At 39.6% G+C, this 26,138-nt stretch overlaps 1 protein-coding gene across 2 annotated transcripts; it reads right to left on the reverse strand.

Moving 5' to 3' along the window:
- Positions 1 to 14,307: 14,307 nt before the first annotated feature.
- On the reverse strand, positions 14,308 to 25,740 carry LOC147632873 (1-acyl-sn-glycerol-3-phosphate acyltransferase PLS1-like). 2 transcript variants are annotated; one of them, XM_086807778.1, is made up of 13 exons: positions 25,410 to 25,712; positions 25,175 to 25,245; positions 24,861 to 24,983; positions 22,940 to 22,979; positions 22,709 to 22,782; positions 19,339 to 19,398; positions 19,030 to 19,107; positions 18,695 to 18,853; positions 17,430 to 17,555; positions 15,400 to 15,492; positions 15,060 to 15,146; positions 14,697 to 14,933; positions 14,308 to 14,607 (listed from the first exon to the last, which is right to left on the reverse strand). In XM_086807778.1, exons 3-12 carry the CDS (start codon positions 24,915 to 24,917, stop codon positions 14,709 to 14,711), a joined length of 999 nt encoding a protein of 332 aa, XP_086663904.1. In that variant the 5' UTR covers positions 24,918 to 24,983; positions 25,175 to 25,245; positions 25,410 to 25,712; the 3' UTR covers positions 14,308 to 14,607; positions 14,697 to 14,708. The 2 variants fall into 2 exon arrangements, with proteins under 2 accessions (XP_086663904.1, XP_086663903.1); XM_086807777.1 differs by lacking the exon at positions 25,175 to 25,245 and having other exon boundaries at positions 25,246 to 25,740.
- Between the last annotated feature and the right edge of the window lie 398 nt (positions 25,741 to 26,138).

Here is a 26,138-nt window from a genome sequence, read left to right on the forward strand (position 1 = left end):
AAGCCAATAGTGACAAGATATTCAGAGATCTTGTCAGACCATGCTCTTGGTGCTTGCTTTAAGCCATACAAGGCTTTCTTCAACCTGCAAACATGCTCGGGGTGACCCACATCCTCATAACCAGGTGGCTGCAACATATACACCTCTTCTTGCAAATCCCCATGCAAGAATGCATTCTTTACATCCATCTGATGTAAAGACCATTGCTTTGACGCAGCCACTGCTATCACAACTCTCACCGTTGCCATCTTGGCAACTGGGCTGAAAGTTTCCTCATAATCAATCCCATATGTCTGCGCATATCCTTTGGCTACCAATCTAGCCTTGTACCTGTTTATGCTTCCATCACTGTTATGTTTAACTTTGTACACCCACTTACATCCAATGGCTTTCTTGCCTTCTGGCAATTGCACTAAATCCCAAGTTTCATTTCCATATAGTGCATCCATCTCCTCATCCATAGCTTTCTCCCAACACACATTTCCAATAGCCTCATCAATGCATGTGGGCTCAACAACCTGCACAACCTTTGCCATATATGCATAGTGATGTGCCACATAACCATCATAGGTAAATCTCTGCACAGGGTTCTTCACTCTCCCTGATCTTCGCAGCTTTTCATTCATGGCTTCCATAGCCTTCTTTACACCAGGTGTTCTCATAGCTGGGATCCCAAGCTCCTCATCAAGGCTCGTATCTGAGCCACTAGACTCTCCATCAACATGAGAATGCCCTGCATAAATGTCAAGCATACCAAGGGGCTCAATCACTTTCTCTTTTCCTTTACGTGATGTAGTAATCACATTTGCAGGACTGGTATTATGACGCAACCTGCCACTCCATGGTCTATCAACAGACCCACTAGATGAGGACTCTCCTGGTCCACTCAAAGACTGTGATTGCTGACCTGCATTCTGTGCAACCACACTTCCACTCACATCAGCCCCAATAGCTTCTTTTTCAGCGCATACCAGCTGCTCATCTCATCAAAGACAACATCCCTGCTTACCCTCAACTCACGTGTAACAGGGTTATAACACCTGTATCCCTTTTGCTCAAGGGAATATCCAATAAACACACATTTTTCAGCTTTCGGATCCAGCTTAGTTCTCAGCTCATCTGGTACATGCACATATGCAATGCATCCAAAGACTTTCAGATGAGACAAATCTGGTTTTCTGCCAGTAAACCTCTCCTCTGGAGTTACATCATGTATGGCTGCAGTTGGAGTCCTGTTCATGATGTATACTGCTGTAGAAACAGCCTCAGCCCAATAGCAATGCGGCATATTCTTCTCTTCCATCAATGCTCGCGCAATCTCAGCAATGTGCCTGTTTTTCCGCTCAGCAACTCCATTTTGCTGCGGAGTATATCTGCATGTGAACTGTCTCCGAATACCATTCTTCTTCAAGAATTCAGAGAACTCATTGGAGAAGTACTCTCCCCCTCCATCTGACCTTAGGCACTTGACATATTTCCCTGTTTGCTTTTCAACCAAAACTCTGAAATTCTGAAAGTGAGTGAACACCTCACTCTTCTCCTTCATGAAATATACCCACACTTTTCTTGTGTGGTCATCAATGAAAGTGACATAGTACCTGCAGCCTCCCATAGACACAGTCTTCGTAGGACCCCATACATCTGAATGCACAACATCTAGTGCATTTCTGCTCACATATCTGTTACGTGGAAACACATGCTTTGTTTGCTTCCCAAATTGGCATGCTTCACATATTTTCTGCATACCTTCCACCTTAAATTTTGGCAGCCCTGTCACGATTCCTTTTGTCTGCATAGACTTCAATCTCTGAACATTTACATGTCCAATTCTTTTATGCCATATGTCTGTGTCTGCAACAACTCCTGAACCATTTGCAAACATCGCAGCACTCATTTCAGGCATGTCTACATTCAACGTAAACATTCTGCCCACTCTGTTGCCTTTTGCAACCAACCTGCACTTGTCTTTAAAATCTTCAACATAACACCCATCAGGGTTAAACCGAACCTGCAAACCCTGCTCAATCATCTGGCCAACTGAAACCAAATTCTTTGTTATGTTCGGTACATGAAGTACATCTGCAAGGTACTTCACTTTGCCATCCTGCATAGACAATGGCACATCTCCAACATGGGCAATTGGATGAGCAGTGTCATCCCCTGTTTCCACAAAACCTGGTCTTTCCGGGTTTTTCATCTCCTTGAACCACTCCCCATGACTCGTCATGTGGTTCGAAGCGCCTGAATCCACATACCATACATTATCTTTTTGTGCTGCATCAAAATTTTCAGACATGGCATTCACGACATGCTGCATCACAAACAACCTTTCATTATCCACATTATTTCTGCTTGAGGATGCATAGTTGTTTTGCTGCACTTTCCCATTTTGCATGTCAGCCTGCTTCTTATAACATTCTGCCTGCACATGTCCAGTCTTACCACAATAATAGCATTCACGTGCATCATTGTATTGCCTTTGCCAATTTCCACGGCCTCTTTGACTCCCCCTGCCTCTGAATTTGCCTCTTCCACCTGCGTGTTGTTGTTGTTGTTGATTCTGGGACTGTTGTTGTTGCTGCTGCTGCTCGCCATAATTCTGATTACCTGTTCGGCCACCTCCTTGACCGCGTCCACGGCCTCCTCTACCTCGTCCTCTTCCTGAACTCGTGTAGAAAGCCTGTTGCTCTGAACTGTTTTTACTTTGTGAAGACTGTTGGTCTTCACCCAAGTTCTTCTCTTCGATAATCAGCATAGACACCAAATCTGTAAAGTTGGGAATGTTTTCCTGAGTCTGAATAGACGTCTTAAACGCCTTGTATTGTGGCCCGAGACCACGTAGACAGACTTCCACCTTGTCATCATCATCTACTGACACACCAATAGATGCAAGGGATTCCACAATACCCTTTATCTTCAACGCATAGTCATTCACAGACATGCTCTTTTTCTCCACAGTATGAAGTTCATTCTTCAACTGTATCTTACGTGCCTTGGTATTTGTTTCATAAAGCTTTACCAAGGTGTCCCACGCCTCCTTGGGGGACTTGGCATCCTGAATGTGCCCAATCATGGTGTCCTGTATACTAATGGATAGCCAATACATAACCTTCCTGGCTCCTTGGTTCCAGTCTTTAAACTCTTTCACATCTGCAGCAGTCGGATTTATATCCGGTATCTCTGGTGCCTCTTCATGCTCACCTTCTATGTAGTCCCAATAGCCTTTTCCCATCAGGAAATTCGTTAACTTGAACCTCCAAGCATGGAAGTTATTCTTATCCAGCTTCTCAGCCACAATCTGTGTTATGCCATCATTAGACATCTTGCCAAACACACAATTTTACCAGAAACTGCACTCTGGTTTTTCCTGCACAAACTGTATTTTTTGCACAGCGGTACTGTTGTACTCTCAAATGTCACAACCAGTGACTTCAATGTGCATACATACACCCAATGGCAACTGTAGACCTCTTTGCAGCACCCACAGTGTCTGCACAGTCAATTTGTCTTCCTGCAGTACTTAAAACAGAGTTCTGCAGAGAATCGATGACTTACCCGGAGTGCTCGAAATTGCCTGTTTTCTGAAAAACGGAGGTCCAGACGCGCCCGAAACGCGTTTTCGGCCCGAAAATTTCAGTCCGAAGGACTCTATAGTTGCCCTGTAGCTTTACTCCCGCGAAGAAAGCTCCTCAATCAGAGACCGTTTGCCGGTGCCTCCCTGCCTTTCTTTAATTTGACACCATTAATCCAACACAAGTCCTTGATCCAAACTGAAATATTAGTGGCTGTGGAGTATGCATAATTCACTATGCAGCAACTCCAGCACATGAATCATCAAGTCTCTCTCTTTCCTGATTAACTAAAACTCCACAGATAAGAGGTTTACCTCTTTCCACCTAGCCACATCTCTGTCCCAGCAGTCAGCCAGATATCTAATGCCTTTGTTATTAAGAGTCTTTGCCACTTCATTATCAAGTGCAGCTAAAGGAGGATTAAACTTGTGAGTCCACCTTAACCCCAAGGATAGCATGGAATTCCCAGTACCCTCCCCCCACCATCCCAAACCATGAAGCCCAGATTATCTTTCTAGCAGTTGCAGAGCATTTTGCAAAAAATCTGAGCATGTGATTTTCAAAGGAGCATATGAAAACAACTTGTCTATCCAGTTTAAGTTCCCCCATTTGCCCTTGGCCAATACCTCAGCCATTTCCACCAATTCCCTTATCATCAAGGTCCAAGTAGAAGCTTGGGATAGCACCCCAGGAAGCATCAAAGTCCTTCTAGCAGCACAGTGAGTGGGTAAATGTATGATACCAATACCCCCTTTCTTTTTGGGCACTGGCAACTTCTCCCAGGCCATCCTTTTTTATTTTATTTTTAACTAATCATTGGTATTGGCGTTGGTTGGAATTTTCTCTTCTATCTTTATTTATGAGTAAAAATGTCTCATTTCGTTCTTAGACTACATCACCTTAGATGATAGATTTAGACTCATTGCATATTATTTGGGCATTTAGTTTATTCTGCATGATGATGGTATTGTGATGTTATAGTCGAAGTATATATAGAGGTTGCTTACACGGTTTGGTCTGAAGACTATAAGCATGTTACTACACTATAGAAATAGGCGCTAGGTTGAGTCTCCAGGATGTAGGTGAACCATTTGATGTATCACTTTATCACTAGGTTATTGGGTGCCTCATCTATCTATATGCAATATGAGGCCAAACATTCAGTTTAGGGTCTCCCAATTGAGCAGGTTTATGCACAATCCCAGAAATAAGTATTGGCAGATTGCTAAGCTAGTATTCCAAGGGCACTCAATCCCTTGGGCTATTCTATGCTAAGGGAGGTGATGATTTCAATGACTTCGATTAGGCTGGATGTTAGGACTTATGTATATCATGGCTCCGCATAAGAAGTAGCCAATGGTGGCCACTTCGAAATGTGAAGCTGAGTACATAGCAGCTTTTACAACGACAATGGAGTGTGTATAGATCAAGCACCTTTTGGCAAATCTTGGTATTGAAAAGTAGTCCCCCACCTCCATCTTCACTACATTAGTTGTTTGCAATAAACCGAGTGTTTCATGCTCGCACAAAGCACATTGAGGTGCATTATCATTACGTTAGAGAGAGGCTCATTGTAGGAGAGATTAGCATGGCTTATATCTCTATACATGACAATGTGGCAAATATGTTCACGAAGGCTCTCACAAGAATTTGCAAAGATTTGGGCTTATTGCCATTTGGGGATTGATTAGCTACATGATCCTTGTATATGTTCACATCATCAATACAAGGGAGATTTATAGCCATTTATATTGGTAGTGATGTATGGATGTATGTTAATAATGGACAGAGCACTTTTTCCCTCTTTAGGAGGTTTTTTCCTCGAGCATATATGTACACACTCTTGTGTGTGTGTGTAAGTGACCTTATCATGTCACTTTACTTGTACTTCACTCATTCTCATCAATCTACTTTGAGTGTTGTGCTTCTATCTCTCATGGCTTGTTACATCTCTCTCTGTGTGTATTGCTACCTTCGTATCCACTCTAACATTTCTCCCTTTAGGTTAAATCACCGTGTGACTTTGCCAACAAATCTAGGAGCTAGGTAAAACTACTTAAAAAGAACTCTATAAATGACTCCTTTAAAGAAATTGATGTAAAAATTGGATACAAAGTGTCACCATGATTTTTCTAGTAGATAGCAAAAACTCTCTATTAGAAAACACAATGTTAAAGGAGTAACGGATCTTGATACATGAAAATTTCTTGTGATGAGTAGAGGAAGATTTCCATGTCGTTTTCTAATGATGCGTACTTCAATTCATATTTTCTTTTCAAGTATAATTGCATAGAAAATTGGTAATAAATATCTCTTTCTTTTCTCTAAATATCTCTATATTTTCTCTAGGCATGATCATATAATTTCAATGGTCCCCCATAATAAGACATTACATATTCAAGTAATCTATTAGGTAGTTGTACAAAATATTTAAAAAATAATAAGATTTCAATTAGGAAATAAATATAAGAAGATTGCTAGTAAATATCTCTATCTTTTCTCTAAATCATGATCATATAATTTCAATGGTCCCTCATAATAAGAGATTGCATATTCAAGTAATCTATCACATGGTTGTACAAAATATCCAACACTTAGGAAATATCTTTTTACCCCCAATGCTTGGATTTGATGTTGAGAAATAATTGTTCATTACTTGATGTTAATACTATTGTTGTATATCATCATGTACCCTCCAAGTGTTAATCACAACAACATTTAACTCCTCATGTAGCCACTTCCAAATTTGACACCCATTGTGAAAGAAGATAAGAAAGATTTCTAATATAGTAACACACGAACCATCACTTTTCACAACTAAAACCTAATATAAACTTGCACCCATATTTAGCGCAATCCAATGGGGAACTCAAAAAAACTCAACATTGCAATGTAATGGGAAAAAGAAGATCAAACTCTCCACCCAGTGAGGAGGAACTCCTCTCCCTAGCTCTCTCCATCTCTATGATGTGGTTTTCAACTTACTCTCAAGAAAGTAATGTTTACCTTTACATCTACTCAATGTTAGGCAATTGAGACAAGAGATAATAAAGGATACACCAAAGTAAGATAATAACAAAACAAAATACCCAAATATGACATAGGATCTTAACCAAGAATGAAAGAACAATGTGCCCTTGGGAATGGATAGGGTACAAGCTCATCTAAAAAGAATTGCCAAATCTTCCACATGTCATCACATCCATGATCCCATGGATTACAACAAATGGGATAAGTCCATGCTATTTAAATAACACACACACACGCACACACACACACACACACACACACACTTAATGGACTAAGATGTAGCAAATATAAATATGCAAGGCTCATCCAAAAAGAACTACCAAATCTTCCACATGTCACCACATCCATGATCCCATGGAGATTACAACAAATGGGATAAGTCCACGCTATTTAAATAACGCACACACACACACACACACACACACACACACACACACACCACTTAATGGACTAAGATGTAGCAACTATAAATATACAAGGCTTTAGGCCTTTATATCATGTGCACATGGAAATGTCTCAAGCCTACAACATGGACAAATGCAGGCGAATCTCCAAAGGATCATGTTGGTGAAGAGCACATAAAGAGATAATTAAAGATTCTATAAGGAATCTAGGTAACATACAATATCTCATTATCTAGTATGTAGTAGTTTATTTGCTTTTGAAATTTATTTCCATCGACCATTATATCAACTTGATAAGTGATTTATTCTTTGTCCTGTATTTTCTTAGATATCAAAGCAAACTTGTTTTTGGATAATGAATCTTAGTACTACAAGATTATACTCTCCTTTCTTAGAAAAACTTTGTAGCATTTTGATCATTTCTTCTTTCTACTTTGGCATCTTGTAAGGTAGCGCATCATTCATAAGTGACACAAATTTTGAAACCTTTTTAGGACTCGTGATGTTATTTGTGGTACATCAAAGTATAAAATAAAGCTTATTTTTTCTTTGCCTAATTGCTTAAACATGGCACAAGTTAAAGGGAAAAAACATGAAGAAGTTAAAGGGGAAACACATGAAGAAGTATCACCTAGCTAGAACAACTTGGGATTGAAGGTAATTACCAATATTCTCTTATTGAGGTAAGATATGATATGAAGAGGATAAGTTACTTGTGAAAGTCATAAGCATTCCTAAGGAATTAACAAATTATGTTTGAAGCAAATCATACCTCATAGCAACTTAGAACTCGAAGTCAAATTAGTTGTAGCTCTAAAGTTCAAGGAGAGAGTGCTTCATATGCCATGAAAGTGAAGCAACTTTAGTGGTTGTTCGAGACATCATGACTCAACAGGTTTATTACATATTTTAGTGGTACTATGATTGATCAACATACAAGAAATTTTGAAGTTAATCTGACATCTCTTTGTTACATAAGAGAGATAGCATAATAAGTGTCATAACACGGGACTCTAAATGTTGTAATTATGAGAATGGCTGGCAATGCCACAAATCTATAGGTAAAGGAGTCGAGCTAGGTACCACTAGCATAGCTTGGAGTCTTCAAAGATATGATCTTGGATGCTGGCAAGTTCCCCATGATGTGTGATGGTAATCATTGTCTATTACAGTAGGAGAGGGATAGTGTAGCTAGTAACACATAAAAAACCCTCAATGCTTTCCTTCTCTTCGATGTGCAGCATGAAGAAAGAAATGTACCAATACTCCTTTGCATAGTTAAAGAGAGAATCATTATGTAGAAGCGGATGCACCTCTATCTAAAGATCCTTTGCTCCTGAGTAGCCACAAAGTTTTGCACAACTTTATAAGCTAACTTTTCCCACCAACACCACTCAAAATCATGAATTACTCGCAACAACCACCAAATCTTGGCTTTTCTATAGAAGTGAGAAGTCACCATCTTAACTTGTTCTTTCTCATCAATACATAGAAAGACATGGAAGTATGCTTCCCAGTTCTATATTTAATCCATAAGACTTAAACAAGTTACTTCTTCTCTATTGGTTCCTATTTTTAAACTTGGGGGGTTTCAAGCTATATTTAATCCATAAGACTTAAACAAGTTACTTCTTCTCTATTGGTTCCTATTTTTAAACTTGGGGGGTTTCAAGCTATTATCTTTTCTACGTTGCTTGTAAAATCCATGTGTAGAGCAATACACAAATTCCACTTGGGGGGTTTCAAGCTATTATCTTTTCTACGTTGCTTGTAAAATCCATGTGTAGAGCAATACACAAATTCCACTTCATTTACTTGAACATTTTCACGTGTTTGTCAAGGCTATCACCCAATTTGTACCTCCGCTTGAAAAATCCATTTGGCCTTCTTTCCCTTCAGTATTGGGACATGCTTCATGTATCATTTTTCATACGATATATACACATGCACCATTATTCTCAAATGTGATTTTGATTGTTAAAAACTTAATCTACTTTCCAACTTTGCCTTGAGGTCTTGAGAGGGGAGGGACATTTTCCGAGCGAAAACCTCCGAACAGCTAATGGGCAAATTTTCTCTCATAACATAAGATGCATATTTTCTCCAGGAATATACATAAGATGCATATATATGTTAAATTTATAGAGCATTTTTCTCAATGCAGAACACTAAAAAGTGGTCTTGAGGGGGTTGTTTTCCAATGAAAGTACCCTTCGGATGGATTTTCTTAAAAAAAAACACCCACGAGGGGGGTATTTTCTCCAGCGAAAATACTCCTTTGGGTTTCTTCAAAGGGTCTTTGGGTTTCTTCAAAGGGTAATGGAGGGGAATTTTCTCTAGCAAAAATACCCTTATAACACCGTATTAGAGAATTTGGAAAAATTCCAAATTCTCTATTTTGTAAGATTGTAAAAAAGGGACCATGGTGAATCTTTTTAACCTTTTGTCAAACCCCCCTCATGTGAAAGGGACATATCATTGGAAAGGGCTTAAAGAGTAGGTTCTAAATGTACATTCTCCTACAAATTTCGAGTTTGTATGCTTAAGACACACCAAAAAGTAGTTTGAAAAGAAAATTCCCAAAGAATTTTCCAAATTCTCCAATATTTTAATTCGTTGGTATTTTCTCCAAATACCCTTTGGGGTCCTTTAGTGGGTATTCCCACCAAAAATACCCTTTGAGGTCCTAGAGAAGGTAATTGGGGGGGATATTTTCTCAAAAAAAAAAACCCTTTGAGGTCCCTTTGTGTGTATTTTCCCTAGTGAAAATACCCTTTGAGCCCCTTAGAAGGTTTTACTTCAGCAGATGTAAGATGCTTTGCTAAAGTAATAATTTTCCTTATAATCGCCTATGTGTGTATAGTTGTGGATAATTTCCCTAGCTACTTACTTATTTCTTGAAGAAATTACTCTACAAAATAGTAACTAAATGTTTTGCTCGGGAACCACTGCTCGGAGGTTTTTGTTTGAAAGATGTACGCATCCCTCTTGAGAAAGCACTCAAAAGCTTTTGACTTGTGCTTCAAGAAATACACCTTACACTTTGGCAAGTAATCATCAATAAATGTAATATAAAGTGATAAACCTCCATGAAATTATGTTGGAGGTGGTCCCCAAATATTACTATGGATCGTGTCAAGTACACCTCTTGCTATATAACTTCATGCTTTCCTTGATTGCTTCCCCATCATGTACATGCTTTCCTTGATTGCTTCCCCATCATGTACATGGCTTATAGACACCAAAATTCATTATTATCTTTTTTTCAAAGATCAACAAACATACTTTTTTCATGATTAATTAAATATTTTCATAACTTAAATGTCCAAAACTTTCTTGACTCAAATGAATTTTGTCATCCATTGAAGCGAGCATAAGAGTTGGCATCATATTCGTGCCATGGCACTGCAAACCATCCTGCAATTCTAACCCCAGTGTCCATGTCATACAAGTCATTCCATGTGTCTTGATTAGACTAACCAATGTCCATAATGGTCTTTTCCCATCCTTGGACTAAATAGGGCCTATCAATTAAAAGATCATTAATTGCAAGAGAAAACCTTGCATTCCCATGCACATTTGTTGATCATAATGGCCAAGTTTTAGACAGTCTACGAGACATTATTTTTACCAAGCATTACTCAATCCTATTTGTCAGGGATTAAAGAGAAAATTATAATTTTGGACAATCATTTTCTTCACACTTTACAACTAAATATTTAATTGTTTAAAGATGAACTTCTTCTTCACACTTTAATTACAATTAAATATTTAATTGTTTAAAGATGAACTTCTTCTTCTCCCACCAATTTGAAATAACTTTCTTAAATATTGAATAAGTTTTGGGCTAAGTTAAATCTATCTTGTTTTTAAACATAAATCCTAAATATGCTGATTTTGGCATATAGAAAACCTTGACCAAGTGTTATTTAATACAAATGTGGCAAAGTTAATTGTGTGCCCATGACCACTATGCAAACCAGCATGGTGACAATTTTATCTAGCGTGTTTTTCTATGGTATCTGTCGACATAAATTTAACCTAGAGTCACCGTGTTGATTTAATGGGAATAAATTAGGATGGCCATCATTAGTTAAGACAATGATTTGGTTATCGTGCAAAGTGAAGGATAATAATGTGTTTTGAGCCACTATGTAAACCTTCCCAATGATAATTATAACCAGCATAGTATTAAATTTTGTTGCGATGTCCTTTAGACATTTATAACTAATAGCACATTGGCCATCATCATGCAAGGTAAAGTTCCAATCAATAACCAAGGTCAACATTGCCACCACCAAGTTTCTTCACTCTACACCTCATGTAATATAAAAGCCTTGCCACATTTTTGAATGTTTTGACTAGTATGGAGGGACATCAAAATTTTCATTCATAACTGTATAATAAAAAATATGCCATGGGTCCTTGTTGGAACCTATTTCTAGGCAAAATATGTAGCGAAATCATGGAGAAAACAAGACCTCATGAAGGACTAGGCCGGCTGAGAAAACTAGCTAGGTAGCTGGCTAAAAGAATTTGCTAGTTAGATGGTTTGCTTCTTGCTGGCTTTTGATGGAGTGTTTTATGGCCGAGAAAATAGCCAATTGATTGTAGAAAAAAAACAAGCTAGCTATATCTTTTGTTTTCATCCCTACATTTAATTGCAAAAAACTTAGCTAGTAGCTAAGCAAGAGTACTGGCCAAGAGTATTGGCCAAGAGTGGGTTTGCTCGTTGCCAATTAGGTGGTTAGGAAATCGATCGACTAGCTAGCTTGCTTGAAAAAGCAACCATATTCTGATTTTCCAAAACAAGCAACCATCCAATTTCTAGGTTGTTTACAGTGTTTACTCGCTTGAAAAAGCAACCATTTGATTGCCAAAAAGAACAAACTAACTAGCTATAAATTTGGTTATGAACATGTTAATGTTATGATTTTTATTGTGAATGAGTGTGTGTGTAAAAATAATCCAATGCTTATTACTAAGGTTTTCTCATGATGGAGGCTTGTTTATTATTGGGATATCAGATTTCATGGGATCAGTCTAGCTTCTTATGTGAGGATGAAAGATGGGAATTTCTTTGTAAAATCTTGAATGAGATCAAAAAGGAGTAGATAGTTGTGTTTGTGGGGGTGATGTATGACTGAGTTTGATAGTTGTGTTCTTGGAGGTGATGTATGACTGACTTTGAATAGTTAATATAAATATATTATTGGTCCCCAAAAAAAAAATAAGAGAGATCTACTGAATCAAGTTACGCTTAGCTACAATCATGCATCTATGATTTTTTATTTTTCGAGCTGGTGTCAGAAATGAGCACGCTCGTTCTAAGACTCGAACAAAGAAACACTTTTGTCATTAGCTTCGTCGTCTCTATCGTGAAGACGGTTTCGCTACTTCCTTAAGGCATGGCCTCGAAGGACCCGAAAATTGGGCATGACAGCGACCATGCATCTATGATCAGCATCATTAATATATACACCAACTAAAGAGGGTATGGTGAAGTCATGGGAATCCAAAATGGAAAGATGGTACGCAACAAGAATATAGAGCAAATAAAAGTTGGTAAGCTAGTTATTGTAAACAAATTGGGTTTTTTAAGGTTAAAATTTTTTAGAATGCTTGGGCAGCTAGGCACATGACACACGACATACAGATCACGAGTGAGATGCAGCCCCCCCTTCAATTTTTTTTATATTTTTAATTTTTAATGTCAAAATCCTCTGGTATAGTTCACACACACTTAGACGCGTCAAAGGATTCAATTTGAACGGGTAAAAGGTAATATGTTTTCCTTCGTCGTAATGATTGGCGGTTGGTTAGTAGACGCAGAGATCTCGAAACAGAGCCCATGTCCGTCAAATCGCCTCCATTAGAGTAGAGATGCAATTGGCTCTTCTGTCCATTTTCCTAAGAGAGGAAGAGCACATGGACCAAACCCAAGGTTTTCTAGCCAAAGGCTCCTATGACAAGAAGTCCTACCTATCAATCGATGCACACTACGCTTCAAAAAAAAATGCATGGTCATATTAAAAAAATAATGACATCCAAATAAATCATTTTGAAGAAAAAATCCCATCTTAGTAAATCTCTATGTTGATGATACTATTATTATTATCGCCGCTCGGAGTTATATGATGAGATGATGAGATGAAGTTTGAAAAAAATCATTTGACACGAAACAACAACTTTGTACTTAGGCACATGCATTGTATAACACTAAATGTGAACAAACCAAGCTCATGGCAAAAAGAACAATACACCCTTGGAGATGGGAATACTTTTCACCTTGTCACTTCAACAGCACCACCTTTTGTGTGATCTTCACACAATGCTTAATAAATGAATTTGCACCTTCCACATCCATCCACACGTTGGCATCTCTCTCTCTCTCTCTCTCTCTAGTTTCTTGGTCACTTTCAAGTGGTATCTTCATAGAAAATGACACGAATGATTTATACTTTTGATGAAGTCACTTGCACATGAAAAGAATGTGTATTATAATATATACCTAGATAAATCCAAGAACATGCCCAAATTCACCTTTTAGGAACGAGCATGTTATATACTCATGGTAGTCAACCCACAAGACTACTCCATTATGCATAGTATGGACTAGATACTACGACATCCCCACTAACGTCATCAGTGCCCAATAGTGGGTGTATAACTTTGTATCAAGATATGCTCTCACACACGCACACACATAAGAGCATATATTCACACAAAGCTCTTTGTACTGAGTTTCTGTCAAACCTCCGGAGATGCAGGGCAGACTCAGCCATAATGAAGCCTAGCACTACAGTAAGTGGCAAATAGAAAGAATTAGTACATCAAAGAATGTGTACTATAAACCAACCAACCTTCATATCACACTAAGAGAGACTTAACAAACCAACCTTCGAATGACACTAAGAGAGAGACTGCTAAGCTTTATCCAAGTTACACACAGGAGGGCACCAGAGCTCAAGATACACATAGTTCCTGTTGCCATGAAACTACGTAGACGCACAGAACCAAAAAGGTGTGGCAAACTTCCCAACAAATGAATCCTTGATACTTTTGAGGAGACATTTCTGGGAAATTGTGAGGACTCAAACTGCATTATTTCTGCTCCTTGGATACTTTTAAGGAGACATTTCTGGGAAATTGTAAGGACTCAAACTACCTTATTTCCACTCCATTTTAAATCACCGTGCAAAGTCCTGGGAGACTTTGAAAGACTCAAAACGGCTTTAATTCTTCTCTTCACTTTTTTAAGAACACAATACATCACTTAACGCAAAAAGATAGTAAGGTTCTGAGGAAAAGAGTGGGCGATTGCAAGACTGAACAATAAGTTGAGGCCAGATCTGGAACCGAAATTGCCTTTAAAAAAAATTGCTAAAGGTTCAAAGTTTAGATTGGCAATAGTTCTGTTACGACTCCCCAGAATAGGCTGCAGCTATGATATCAATATAGCTCTGGATAATTGCATTAATCCAATGCCTGGTGACTCCAATGCAATCTTGAAAGAGACTTCCGGTGAATGCGCGGTGATTTTTTTGAATTTTTATTTTTTGAAAAGTACAAGGCTCCTTGGATGAACAAGACAAGCGCTACTGTAGGCATACAGAAAATTGTCAGTACAATATATGGATGTTATCCAACATGGCCACATCCACAAATAGATTGTTGGCAAGAAATGCACCTTGTGAAACCTTCAGCTTTTTCCGTTCATGACAACTTTTAGGCTCGCAGTGTTGTGCAAGTTCACTTTGGCACGTGTGGACCTCTCTGATTGAGTAGAAATAATAAACAGCTGCATCAGGAAAAACACTGTGCCGAGACCTCCAGTGACCCATGCCACCCCGACCCAGCTTGACAGCAAAGGTCTCAAAAGCCTCCCAGCCACATAAAGCAGTAGCGATGACCAGCCCAAGACCACCTGCAGAGGCAGCCAAATGGCAGATGTGATCTAGTTAAAAAGCCAAAGTGTAACTTGAGCTTCACATCAATAACCATAGTTTTATGCCAAAAACACCAAGTCAATATTAACACTCTATTATTTTACCAAGAGTGGTTTGATTGGCCTTGGAATAGGCTTGTAAAGCTCTTCTCCAAAGGTGTTGTCTAATTTGTGTTTCTCCAACAAGTCATCCTGCAACAATATTATCAACCCGGCTTGACATAAAGTTTGTTGCATACAGCACAGCATACAAACTGAGCGAATCACATGCACACACGGGCACAAGCACGTGCACACGTTTATATACGCACAATTATTTTAAATTAAGTTTGTGTATCATAAGTTTACAAAAACTGCTGCTGCCAACTCTTTCCTAGAAATAACTATCAGCCACACACTTACTTATGACAGAATACTCCAAGTTCTCCATCAACATTATACTGACCTTCAAAACAAACGTATCCTTACACCACTGTGCAAGACCATCCTCTGTCTGAGGCAAATCAGATGTGAGACATCGCCTCGCATGTAAATGAACCTGCATTTTTGGCATACAGATGGACTGTGAGATAACAGCAAGAGACTTGCACAACCTCACTCAAAACTCAGCTATTGATGAGATTTGGGAGATACATTGCTTTGCTATAGAACAAATTACAAGCTTTGCACACACTAGCACCGGATAGCTTTACTGTGCAAGACCCTGGCAGATGCTCAAAGCTAGCTGCAAGACATAGAAGCCTCCAGTGCCTCTCTGTAACTCTGCTACTATATTGACACTGGCCTTGGTGGAAAGGTGTAAATGCTATGAAGTAAAATTTTATGTAGAGATTTCAACCATACAAGATGTACTATAAAAAAAAAAGATAAGGAACAGCAGAAAGAAAGGAATGCATCCCATCTGACCCATTTTCCTTAAAATATCAAGTATAAATTTGAGATGTAAGGTCATACCTCACCTCAGTCTAGGGTTAAGCAAATTAAACATGAGTGAAGTCTAAAAGCTATCCGTCACATTTCAAAAATGATACCAAGTGAATCCACTGGAGACTTGAGCTGAAAATATTTCCCTTGGACTTGCATGGGGTGATTCTGGTAAACAGACGAGCATTCTCTGTTACATGCATTATCCCCAGACAACAGATTCATATGTCATGAGTAGTAAATCAACGAGGGTTAGAATTTGCCAGAGAGAACAAGCCATCATTCACATATCTAGCTGGGGTCAAGCTCGATGGTGAGTTAGCAGTTTCCAGGACCCTAGCTGTTATTTGGAACCACCTTCCCATGCTTCTGACTAAAGACTTAAGACTCAAGCCTTTGTAGCAAAAGATCTGAAAGAGGATTATTTGCCACCCAGAGAAGCACTTTCCCTCATTGCTCAGCAGACCTGTGACAAACAACCTGCAACTAGGGCATGGCAGAAAATAAGGATCTATTAAACCTAAGATATTATAATAAATGTAAGACTGAACTGTCCAATCGCAAAAGCACTCACAGATACTTAGACATCTACAGCTGCTGTGAGCAACAAAATACAAGCCTACTAAAGGATGAATACTGAGAAGAATTAAAGAATGAACTGTTCCAGAAACAGCACAAGTCAGCCTGAACCTATCTGAAAATGGGGCACTGGTTGCAATCTGCTGGAGATGGTCTCGCTGCTGATTTCCTGCTGTTTCAGGCTGCTCCCACAGGCAAAGGCTCAAGCTCAACAACAATATGATGATGTTTGGGCGCTGGCAGACCCATTCTATAGGCCCACCTTGCACAGATCGGATGGCCGGCTAATTCAAGACACGCTTTGCTTGCTTGAAAATGTTATTTTACATGTTAATGCTTTTCCTGCCATGTACACACACTGCCCAGCCTGCCTGCCAGTGGGCACCCTGCTCAGACATTGTTGGACCTGCTTGGATGTGCTTTGCCCACGATGTACACACCTTCTGCCCAGTGGGCATCTTTCCTGACACGGTCCAACCTTCCCTCCGCCCAGACACTCTCCACTATATTTTTATCTTGCTGTCTAAAAAATTCCATATCATGCTCTCCAATAATTTATCAAACACTTCCACAAGAGTACCTAACCTTCCCTTGAGTTTATAGAAGTAAATGCTAGCCTTAATATAATAATAAAAGTCTCCTTACAAACTTATAGAACAACTTTTAAGCTCTCCTTTGCACAATTCCTGGCTATATAGACCTATTTTCTCATACGCTAGAATTAATTGCTAAACTCAAATGTCAAAACTGTATATGCTTAGATAGCTACAGAGGTAGCTAAAATCTATAGCAGTGAAGCACCATAGGTCTCCTTACGTTTTACACAAACATTCTTTGCTGTATTTGAGATTCCTCCAAATCATAGTCCTCAGTGAACATGGGAATGTGGTTCAATTCTTGAGCAAATACAAGCACATGCACAAATAAACTTTCTGTATACTATCTGACTTAGTGTCTGTAAAAAACCATTACCACAGAAGGTTGACCACTGAGCACCCGCTTCATGGTAGGAGCAGGTGATTCCTTAGGAACTGCAACTGTTATGTCATAAACAGCTGGTACAAATTTGCGCAGGTTGGCAACTGCAGATACAAAGCCCTGCACATGTAATAGTTTCTATCAATTGCTACAAAATTGATTAATTACTCGGAAAAAAAAAGAAACATATAAATGTACTCTAAGGTGATTCTTAAATTGTAGAACCAGCGAATTAAAAAACCCATTTGGATTGTCTGTATTTTATATTAAAATAGGTAATAGCAAATTCATAATTTTTGAAAACTTGTAAAAAACAAATTAAAATTATTCAGTGATTTTTTATAGTCTACATAATATTACCAATTGTTAGCTTAGGGTTTACACGGGTACAAGCCTAAGCTATGGGAATCAAAGAGATCCATGGTGTGTGTTGTGTGCAGAGAGAGAGAGAGAATATTGCACGACTCAATGATATGATTAGATTGATAGAAGTGATATTCACTCACCAAGTACAATGCTTTTGTAGGCTTGCAGCCCTATCTTTTGACCCATACAAAATAGCACACTCTAATAAGTTGATGCCACATGGCACACTTATCCTATCCACTTAAAAGAGTATGTTCACACACTACTAGAAGGGGACACACACACATGCGACTGACTCTCAATCCCAACAAACAGGCGTATCCTCATTGAGGCTAAAGACAAGGTGACAGGGTCAACACGGCACCACTCAGACAGCAATCACAAACTTCTTTGGGCCCCAATAGGTGATTGTGACAGATAATCAGCCCAGGCGACATCCACAGGGCATAAGACCATGTACAGGACCCACAAGCTCAGTAAGAGTGCCACCCAAGCAACTCGTACACATGGAGTTATCAAGGATTGGGCACAGTCCTTCAAGAGCCAGACACCCTCCCCCTCCGAGATCCGGACCATCCTCCCGTCAGCTCAAGATCAGTGATATACTCCAGTCCATAGAGCGGTAGAGCCCAAGGTAGTGGATATTGCCTCCATGTATCCTATAGTAGAGGAGGAGATTTATGCATACAAATATACTGATATAACATAGTATAGCGATATAATGTTATGTCACATCAATGGTAGTATAATGTATTATATTGGAAATAAAGAAAATACCATGCTAACCAATGAGACAACTTAGACTTGTTTTTCAAAAGGCAAGCCAAAAGCTCTTCTTTTTCCTTCCCTTTTAATCCCTTAAGCTGCCAAGATCGTAAAGGTATCATGCTTGCCTTTGTTCGTGGTATCAGCACATTTCTTGGTTCGGGAATGCCTGAAGATGCAGCAAACTCTTGGGCTGCTTTAAGCTTAGCTTCCGTAAACCGAGTGCCTTCTACAAAAAGTGCCAACCAAAAAGGCTGCGGAAATCCCCTTAGGCTTTGAAAGCTTAACTGCACAAAGATGGAACGAGCTTGAAAATTGGCTTCTGTATTTGAAAACAGCTGTGAAACCTCCATCAGAAGACACAAAGCATGACGTGATTTAAGATCGATGTCTATCCTTCACGAACATCTCTCTGAAAATCTAGTTCTTGGTAGGTTGCTAAACATGTAGAGAACAAACAAACCTTCAAAGTTGCCTCATCCTTTGCCCAGCTTCTTTCCAAGAAGATGTACTCAGAGAACCACATAGACCATCCCATTACCTGATTTTTTTAAGATACGTGTAGGAAAGTCAACAACTGATTGAAACTTTTGCATAAATATCTCTTAACAACATTAGAACAACTATCTAGAAAATGTTTAATGAAGTCTACAACCACCCTGTAAAATAAAGGCCTAGAGCATACAAATGGCGTAGATTATGAAAGTGCAAGAGAGAGAGAGAGAGAGAGAGGGGGGGGAGGAGAAGGGGTAAAGGGGAGGGATGCACAGACCGGCAAATACTTGGTTGACTTCTTCATCACAGCTCGAGTGCTACCCAAGCAACCTACACGCTGCAAAAATAATTACAGGATTGCTTTGATTAACAAGTTCTTCAGTCTTAATAAATGTTATATTACTTCTCAGGTCACTTGGAATGACTCAAGTGTTAGTAATAGCAACTCATCCATGGCCAGGTGCCATTAGCTTTAGGAGTTATATGGGGCATAAATCTAAAGGTGATATTCAAAGGTTACTCAACCATGTAACAGAGTCCATGTGAATCTCCAAGAGCCAAGTTACCAGGAATCTCCACCAAAGGCCAAATGGGAAAGGTCAACCAAGATCCACAAATCAAGGGAGTAATGTATCTAATCATGATTAGCCTAGAGCTAATCCATTGTACATCACCCTATATAAGAGGCATCATCTAATGGAATGGCGTATCTATTATTCCCATCATTATATTGTCATTATGCTCATGTGATTAGCCTTAATCCACATCCAATCATTATCTCCCCCCATTATGCTTAATCATGTCTATAATCCATGATTATCCACCTTGGTTAGCCCATAACCCTGTTTCTAACATGGTATCACAGCTCCAGATCCATGCCTAGCCATGCTTTAGCCCATCATTAACTGGTTAATCTCCCTCATTAAGCCATAATCCCATTTTCAAGCCACAATCACCTTGCTTCCTCTGCACCCCCAGCCAAAGATGCATTGATTGCTCCTCATTCTCTTAACCATTGCCAATACTCTTTCAAGGGCACCTCCTCCAGCTCAGGGCGACCCTCTGTAGTAGCTCCCAGGTGCCTAAACGCGCGAAGCTCGTCGTCGTCATCTTTTCCCCCAAATCAAGCATCTCATGCTTCAATAGACTCAATCGCTCCATTACAACCAAATCAAACCTTGAGGAGCTGTCCTCAGGGGGGTTTCAGCACCACCATAGTTGCTAGGCGTTTCATGAAACGTGTTTCATAACCGTTTCATTCATTTTCCAAAAGTTTCAAAAACGTTTCATACAAAAAGCGTACATGCCTCAAAATTTATATTCAGGTTTATAATATGTTAAAAATATGTTGCCTTCCCTGCAAAACAATATTAAACATGCATCATTTACACATTAAAACATGTTTACAAGCTAAAACTAAAGAATCTGGGTGACCCAGTCAGAGTGGGCACCCAACTAAATCACTGACCAATTGGCATAAATAAATTGGCAACATCAAGAATCAAGATCTGGCTTTCATCATCAATAATGGCAACTACTCAATAATGGCACTCCAAGTGATCACAAAAAGTTTGAATCCTGAGCTGATACAAAAAAAGTAAACTGAAGTCTGAAATACACAAAGTAAAGCATACTGAAGCCTGATAGACGCAAACATGCATGAATGATGACAAATAGTAAACTAGAGGAGCTGATTTGTGCAAGGCAAGAGCTCCTTCAATCAGTTTCCAGCCACCTGTAGACTTTTTTTTCCAAAAACGTGCTCTATGGATAGAAAACGTTGAAAAACGTAGGTTTTCCCAGGCAAAATGAAAGAAACGTGTTTCATTCCAATGAAACGTTTCGTTTATGAAACGCGTTTCATTGCAACTATGAGCACCACGAACATGGCTATGATCTCAGAATCGGTAGAAAATGGCGCCAGCTCTATTGATTCCAACCCTATGCACTCCACGGAGAGTGGTTTTGGTAAATCTATGATTAAGCAATGATTAATGTGTGCTAATAGAAGTTTAAGGTGATCAAAGTGAATTCTATCCACTGCTATTTCATGCCCTTTCACCACATTGGTAGATCTCATCAGAAACATTGAGATTTTGCTACTCAAAGGCACACCGTTTTACACATGCTCATTTTTAGGTAATTAGGTTTTTGAGTTTTTCAAGCAACATCATTAAGCAAGATTTCAAAACCAAGAGCTTAAAGTGTCTCCATGAGGACATTATCATCACAAAAGTGGACTTATCCACTAGCTAGCTTTGTCCTAGTACTTCTGAGCTTCATGAAGGAATGGATCTTCAACTATAAGGACACTCGATAGAGTGTATGCCATTAAGCATTGTCTCAACCAGTGCTTGGACTTTCAACATTGATGATAGATCCTATGTCTATTATCACATAGTGGATATGAAGAAGTGGACCATCATCTTCGTATTGTGATTAATGCAAAACCGTGTCATGTTCTCATCTCAAAATCCACTTTGCATACACACATCTAATCAAGGGGGGATCATTGTACATACTCAAACACACATGATTAGATCTCTTTTATGCCATACACTTCATGTAAGTGAGCTTGACACTACCATTGCTTTCATGAAATTGGTAAGACCTCTCACATCACCTATGGCATCCTTCATTGGTGGCATGGACACCATGCACATTGAGCTTCATCTCGACAAGAAAAGGAAAGACGTCGGCATCATCACAAGAAGGAAGACAAGGACTACAATCCAAGTGGAGAAAAAGCATTTCATGCGGCCTCCCACGAGTCCTATTTCATTTTTTACTTTACCTTGTAAAATCACCAAGGACTAGCTCCTTCTCGTTTGCTACCCCTTGTTCTAAGCATAACTGCCTCATTGTAAGCTTAACTAGTTATTCCACATGGTAAACCAACATCAACCATCATAACTGGCATTGTAAACCTAACTGGAGTAAGACCTATGGGCACCAGCATGGTCATTATTACTAGCATTATAAGTTGTAACTAGGACCAGCATCTATCATCGTAAACCTAACTAGAGTAAGACCAACGGGCACCAGCATGGTCATCATAAACACTAGCTGGAACCTAATGGATCTAGCATAGCCATCATAAAGGTAGCATTGCCATGAATTTCAGTTGAGGGAGGATGTTAGTAATGGCAACTTCATCCATGGCCATGTGCCATTAGCCTTAGAGTTATATGGGGCATAAATCTAAAGGTGATATTCAAAGGTTACTCAACCATGTAACAGAGTCCATGTGAATCTCCAAGAGCCAAGTTACCAGGAATCTCCACCAAAGGCCAAATGGGAAAGGTCAACCAAGATCCACAAATCAAGGGAGAGAATATATGGGCTACTTTTTTAGCACTTAATCATGTATCTAATCATGATTAGCCTAGAGCTAATACATTATACTTCACCTATATAAGAGGCATCATCTAATGGAATCATGTATCTATTATTCCCATCATTATATTGTCATTATGCTCATGTGCTTAGCCTTAATCCACATCCAATCATTCTCTCCCCCCATTATGCTTAAGCATGTCTATAATCCATGATTATCCACCTTGATTAGCCCATAACCTTGTTTCTAACATCAAGCTTGCAGATGGGCCATCAATCACAACAAAAAAGGAAAGAAAGAAAAAGCAAACCTGTGCTAAAACCCAGCCGAAAAGCCAATCTAAATCGCTCCGATGGTTTGATATGACAAGGGCATGTTCTTTACCTGAGACAATAATATCACATAGTGTTATGCAAACCCAATTTAATTTTTTCACATTTTTAAAACACCTTCCTATCAGCTGCATTGTGTATTTCCTTCTTGCATACAAGCTCAAAAGAGACCTCTTTATTTTTGCACAAGTCTCTTGAAAGAATCTTACCCATATGCCTCCACGTTTCTGAGTCCATGTACACCCGAATCTGCCCCCATGGGAAAATATATTTCATAGTAGCAAAAAAAAAAAATCAAAGTTAATTTTCCAGCAGACAAAAATTGACACATATCAAAAAATGCTGAGCAGAGAAAATGGACCAAGTGCCTTCACCAGTACCTAGTAAAAAAGTTTTAAGTGATCAAAACAATGCACTCATCCAATTTTCCTATCACTCCTCAAACAAGTTATCTGGGCTAGGGTTTTCACTATTATCACATGAAAACTTCTTTGTCTCGTTCTCTGTAACTACTCAATTTTTCCTCGCCCCCTCAAGACGGCAGCTTGAACATAAGATGGGAGAGAGATTAATGCACAATCAAAATTCCATTTGAGCACATACAACATAGATACGATGATGTAAACAAGGAGTACAAGTTTTACTTTGGATTGTCATGGGCATGACTCCTTACATTCATAGGTGATAGGGGTACAAGAGAGGCTTGTTGTCTCTAAAAGAGAAATAAGATAGAGCCTTGCAGGTGCAAGAGGCTTGTTCTTCAAAGAGGACACAACTCAAGACTGCAAGTCTTCTGAGTGGGGTCCCAAAGTAAGTAAAGTGGAAAGCCCACGCTTGAATTAGAGAATAAAACGGCGATCAGGCCCAAGAATACTTTGCTAGTGCAAGTAAAGCACCTTCAAGTGCATGAAGGGCTGTGCAGAGGCTTGTGTGCAAGGTAGCACCTGGTTGCATTCTTGCAAGGAAGTAGCACCGTGTGCATCAGATGCATGTCAGAAGTACATGTGGGAAGACAGGCGCAGCCTGGCCAGCAGAGGCTCTGCACAAAAGTGATACCAGCAGAGTGCAGGCCAGGGCTGTCCAGGCAGCAGTGTGCAGGCCAGGGCAGAATGGGGAGCGCAAGTGTGAATCTAACAACAGTGCACAGGGTGGAAGTGTTTGCAGCACTTGTGGGTGAACCTTTGCATTCCTCATGGCAAGAGTGCTATTGCAAACTAAGGAGACATGCCTGACAAAAGAACCCTAACAACTCCAGTTAAAAAATATAACATGATTGGCAGACAAAGGGAGATCAAACAAGTGAGGCCAAAGGTTTTCGAGAGCGGGTCAAGGTTTTAAAAAAGGAGCATATCCTATGGTCAAAGTAGAGATGGGTTGGTGAATCTTTCTTTGATAGAAGGTAGAGTCTATGGAAAACTTTGGTGAATTTTTTAAAATTTTCAAAATATATGCTCACTTTTAGTATAAATCTGGCGATTTTTTCTCTAAAATTTACCCCCCAAGAAAAATGATACCTGGGACTAATACATTAAAAAAGTCACCATTTTTTTGGTCTAAAATAGCCTAGGACTTTTGGAAGACCCTTGAAAATTAACCTTTGGGCTAAATTTTGCCCCTAATTTTTTCCTTTGAGCGGGTATCCCGAGGTGGCCTCTTGTATCCGACACCATGGTCATAGGCACGCATGCAACAGCTCATCTAACTTGATCTAGCACTTTCAACTCAGTTACCCTTGTTGAACTAGACCCCATGAGTCTAATCTCTTTAGCTTAGCTGGCTACCTAAACTAGCTATGGAAAGACTAGGCTCAACTTTCCTCTACTAGATTAACCCCTTAAACTGGACCCAACTGATGGCTGCTGCATCAAAGCATATGCAGAACTATGCATGGATGTGGCAAATAAAAAACCAATACAAATCAAGAGCAGCATGAGAAGAATGACGCATGCACGTGACGTGAGCAGCAAGTTAAGCTCAAAAACTATGCAAATCAAGGGCAGCAAATGGAAGTTGCTATGTTGTAAGAAAGAATTAAGTTGAAAATTGGTTTTAAAATACCTTTTTCTCGGTTTTTAAGCAATGAGAAAATACTTATGGAGGGAGAACATGTATGTGGCATGCATAATGTACCTGGACTCCGGCCCACCAGTCCATCAACCACACGAGTTCGGACCATAACAGCTCCATTAAAATCCGGTTCGCTCTTCTGTAGGCGTTGCGGGAGATGGGCAGCAGAAATATCAAAGTGAGCACCTGAAAAAAACCAAAAAGGAGACCACACAGGCAAAAAAAATATGTAATCATGCATCATAGTACAAAAATTAAATGAAACCTGGCATTGCTCTGTGTTACCCTTATTAACCACCCAAAATAAGGTGTAAAGAATGCAAAACTCTGCGAGACCCTAATCGACATCAAAATGCGGAATCAAGCAAAATTCTTACATGAACCCTAATATTTTTTTGCAAAATCCCTGGAACCCTGGCATGTATAAACCCTAGTTTTCCAACGGTACCTGAAGGGCGTTGACGACGAGACCTGAGAACAAGAAGAGGAGCCCCAGCGGGAGCACGATGGAAAGAGAAAAGAGACTCATGGCTGATCACGCAGAGAGAGAGAGAGAGAGAGAGAGAGAGAGAGAGAGATTTAAAAAAGGGTTCTAATCAAATCTGACAAAACCTTTGAATCGCCATAAGCCCCTTTGTTTTGATGTCTATATCGTCCAACGGGTTCTAATCAAATCTGACAAAACCTTTGGATCGCCATGAGCCTCCTCTCTCTCACCTCCCCCCCCTCCCCCCTTGGCTTTGATGTCTATATCCGCCCACCCCTCGAATATAGAGCTCCGAGTTCTCTGTGTTGTCTGTAGTAGCTAGCTTGTGATATACGTATGGCGCCCCCCAGCACGTACAGGGGCACTGGTCGAATTAGACTACAGTCCAATTGTGGTGTGTAGTGGAACAGAGAGTCTGGATAGATATATCAGCCGAGTGTGGATAGTGTCGAATTTGATATGGGTCCTACGACCATTAAGTGTATTTTTCATGCCTTGAAATCAAGAACTTAGATTCTTTGCCAAGGTTCAAACCATCTCCTTTTATTTTTACTAGTGGCATGACCCGTCCCTGACGTGCAAGAGTAATCTTGCATATATAAAATAGACGGCTCGTCCTTGTCGACCTCCAATTAGTTCAATGGAGAGAGATTATTGCCCAAGAGTCCCAAGGGCACGGGTTCAAGTCCCCCATTGCGCAAGCGCACCGCACGCATGGGTGTGTATGTTGTGTTACACTTCCTAATTCCAGTCAATTCCATATATTTAAAAAAAATGCATGTCCTAGGAGGGTGAGTAGAGATAAGCCTTATATTTGAAGCCCATGATGGACTTCATGGTCCTTAACTTGCCAA

This window comes from Cibotium barometz, chromosome 13, assembly GCF_041138505.1.
Source record: "Cibotium barometz isolate CiBa-2024 chromosome 13, ASM4113850v1, whole genome shotgun sequence".
Classification (NCBI taxonomy): Eukaryota; Viridiplantae; Streptophyta; class Polypodiopsida; order Cyatheales; family Cibotiaceae; genus Cibotium; species Cibotium barometz.

Excerpts from the sequence above, each read along its gene's own strand:
- LOC147632873 (XM_086807777.1), bottom strand. The coding sequence starts at position 25,326 with ATGAGTCTCTTTTCTCTTTCCATCGTGCTCCCGCTGGGGCTCCTCTTC. Across the intron at positions 24,984-25,245 it reads TCGTCGTCAACGCCCTTCAG|GTGCTCACTTTGATATTTCT; the intron begins GTACCGTTGGAA and ends GGTTTTTTTCAG. Across the intron at positions 14,934-15,059 it reads GGCCAATCAAACCACTCTTG|GTGGTCTTGGGCTGGTCATC; the intron begins GTAAAATAATAG and ends CTGCCTCTGCAG.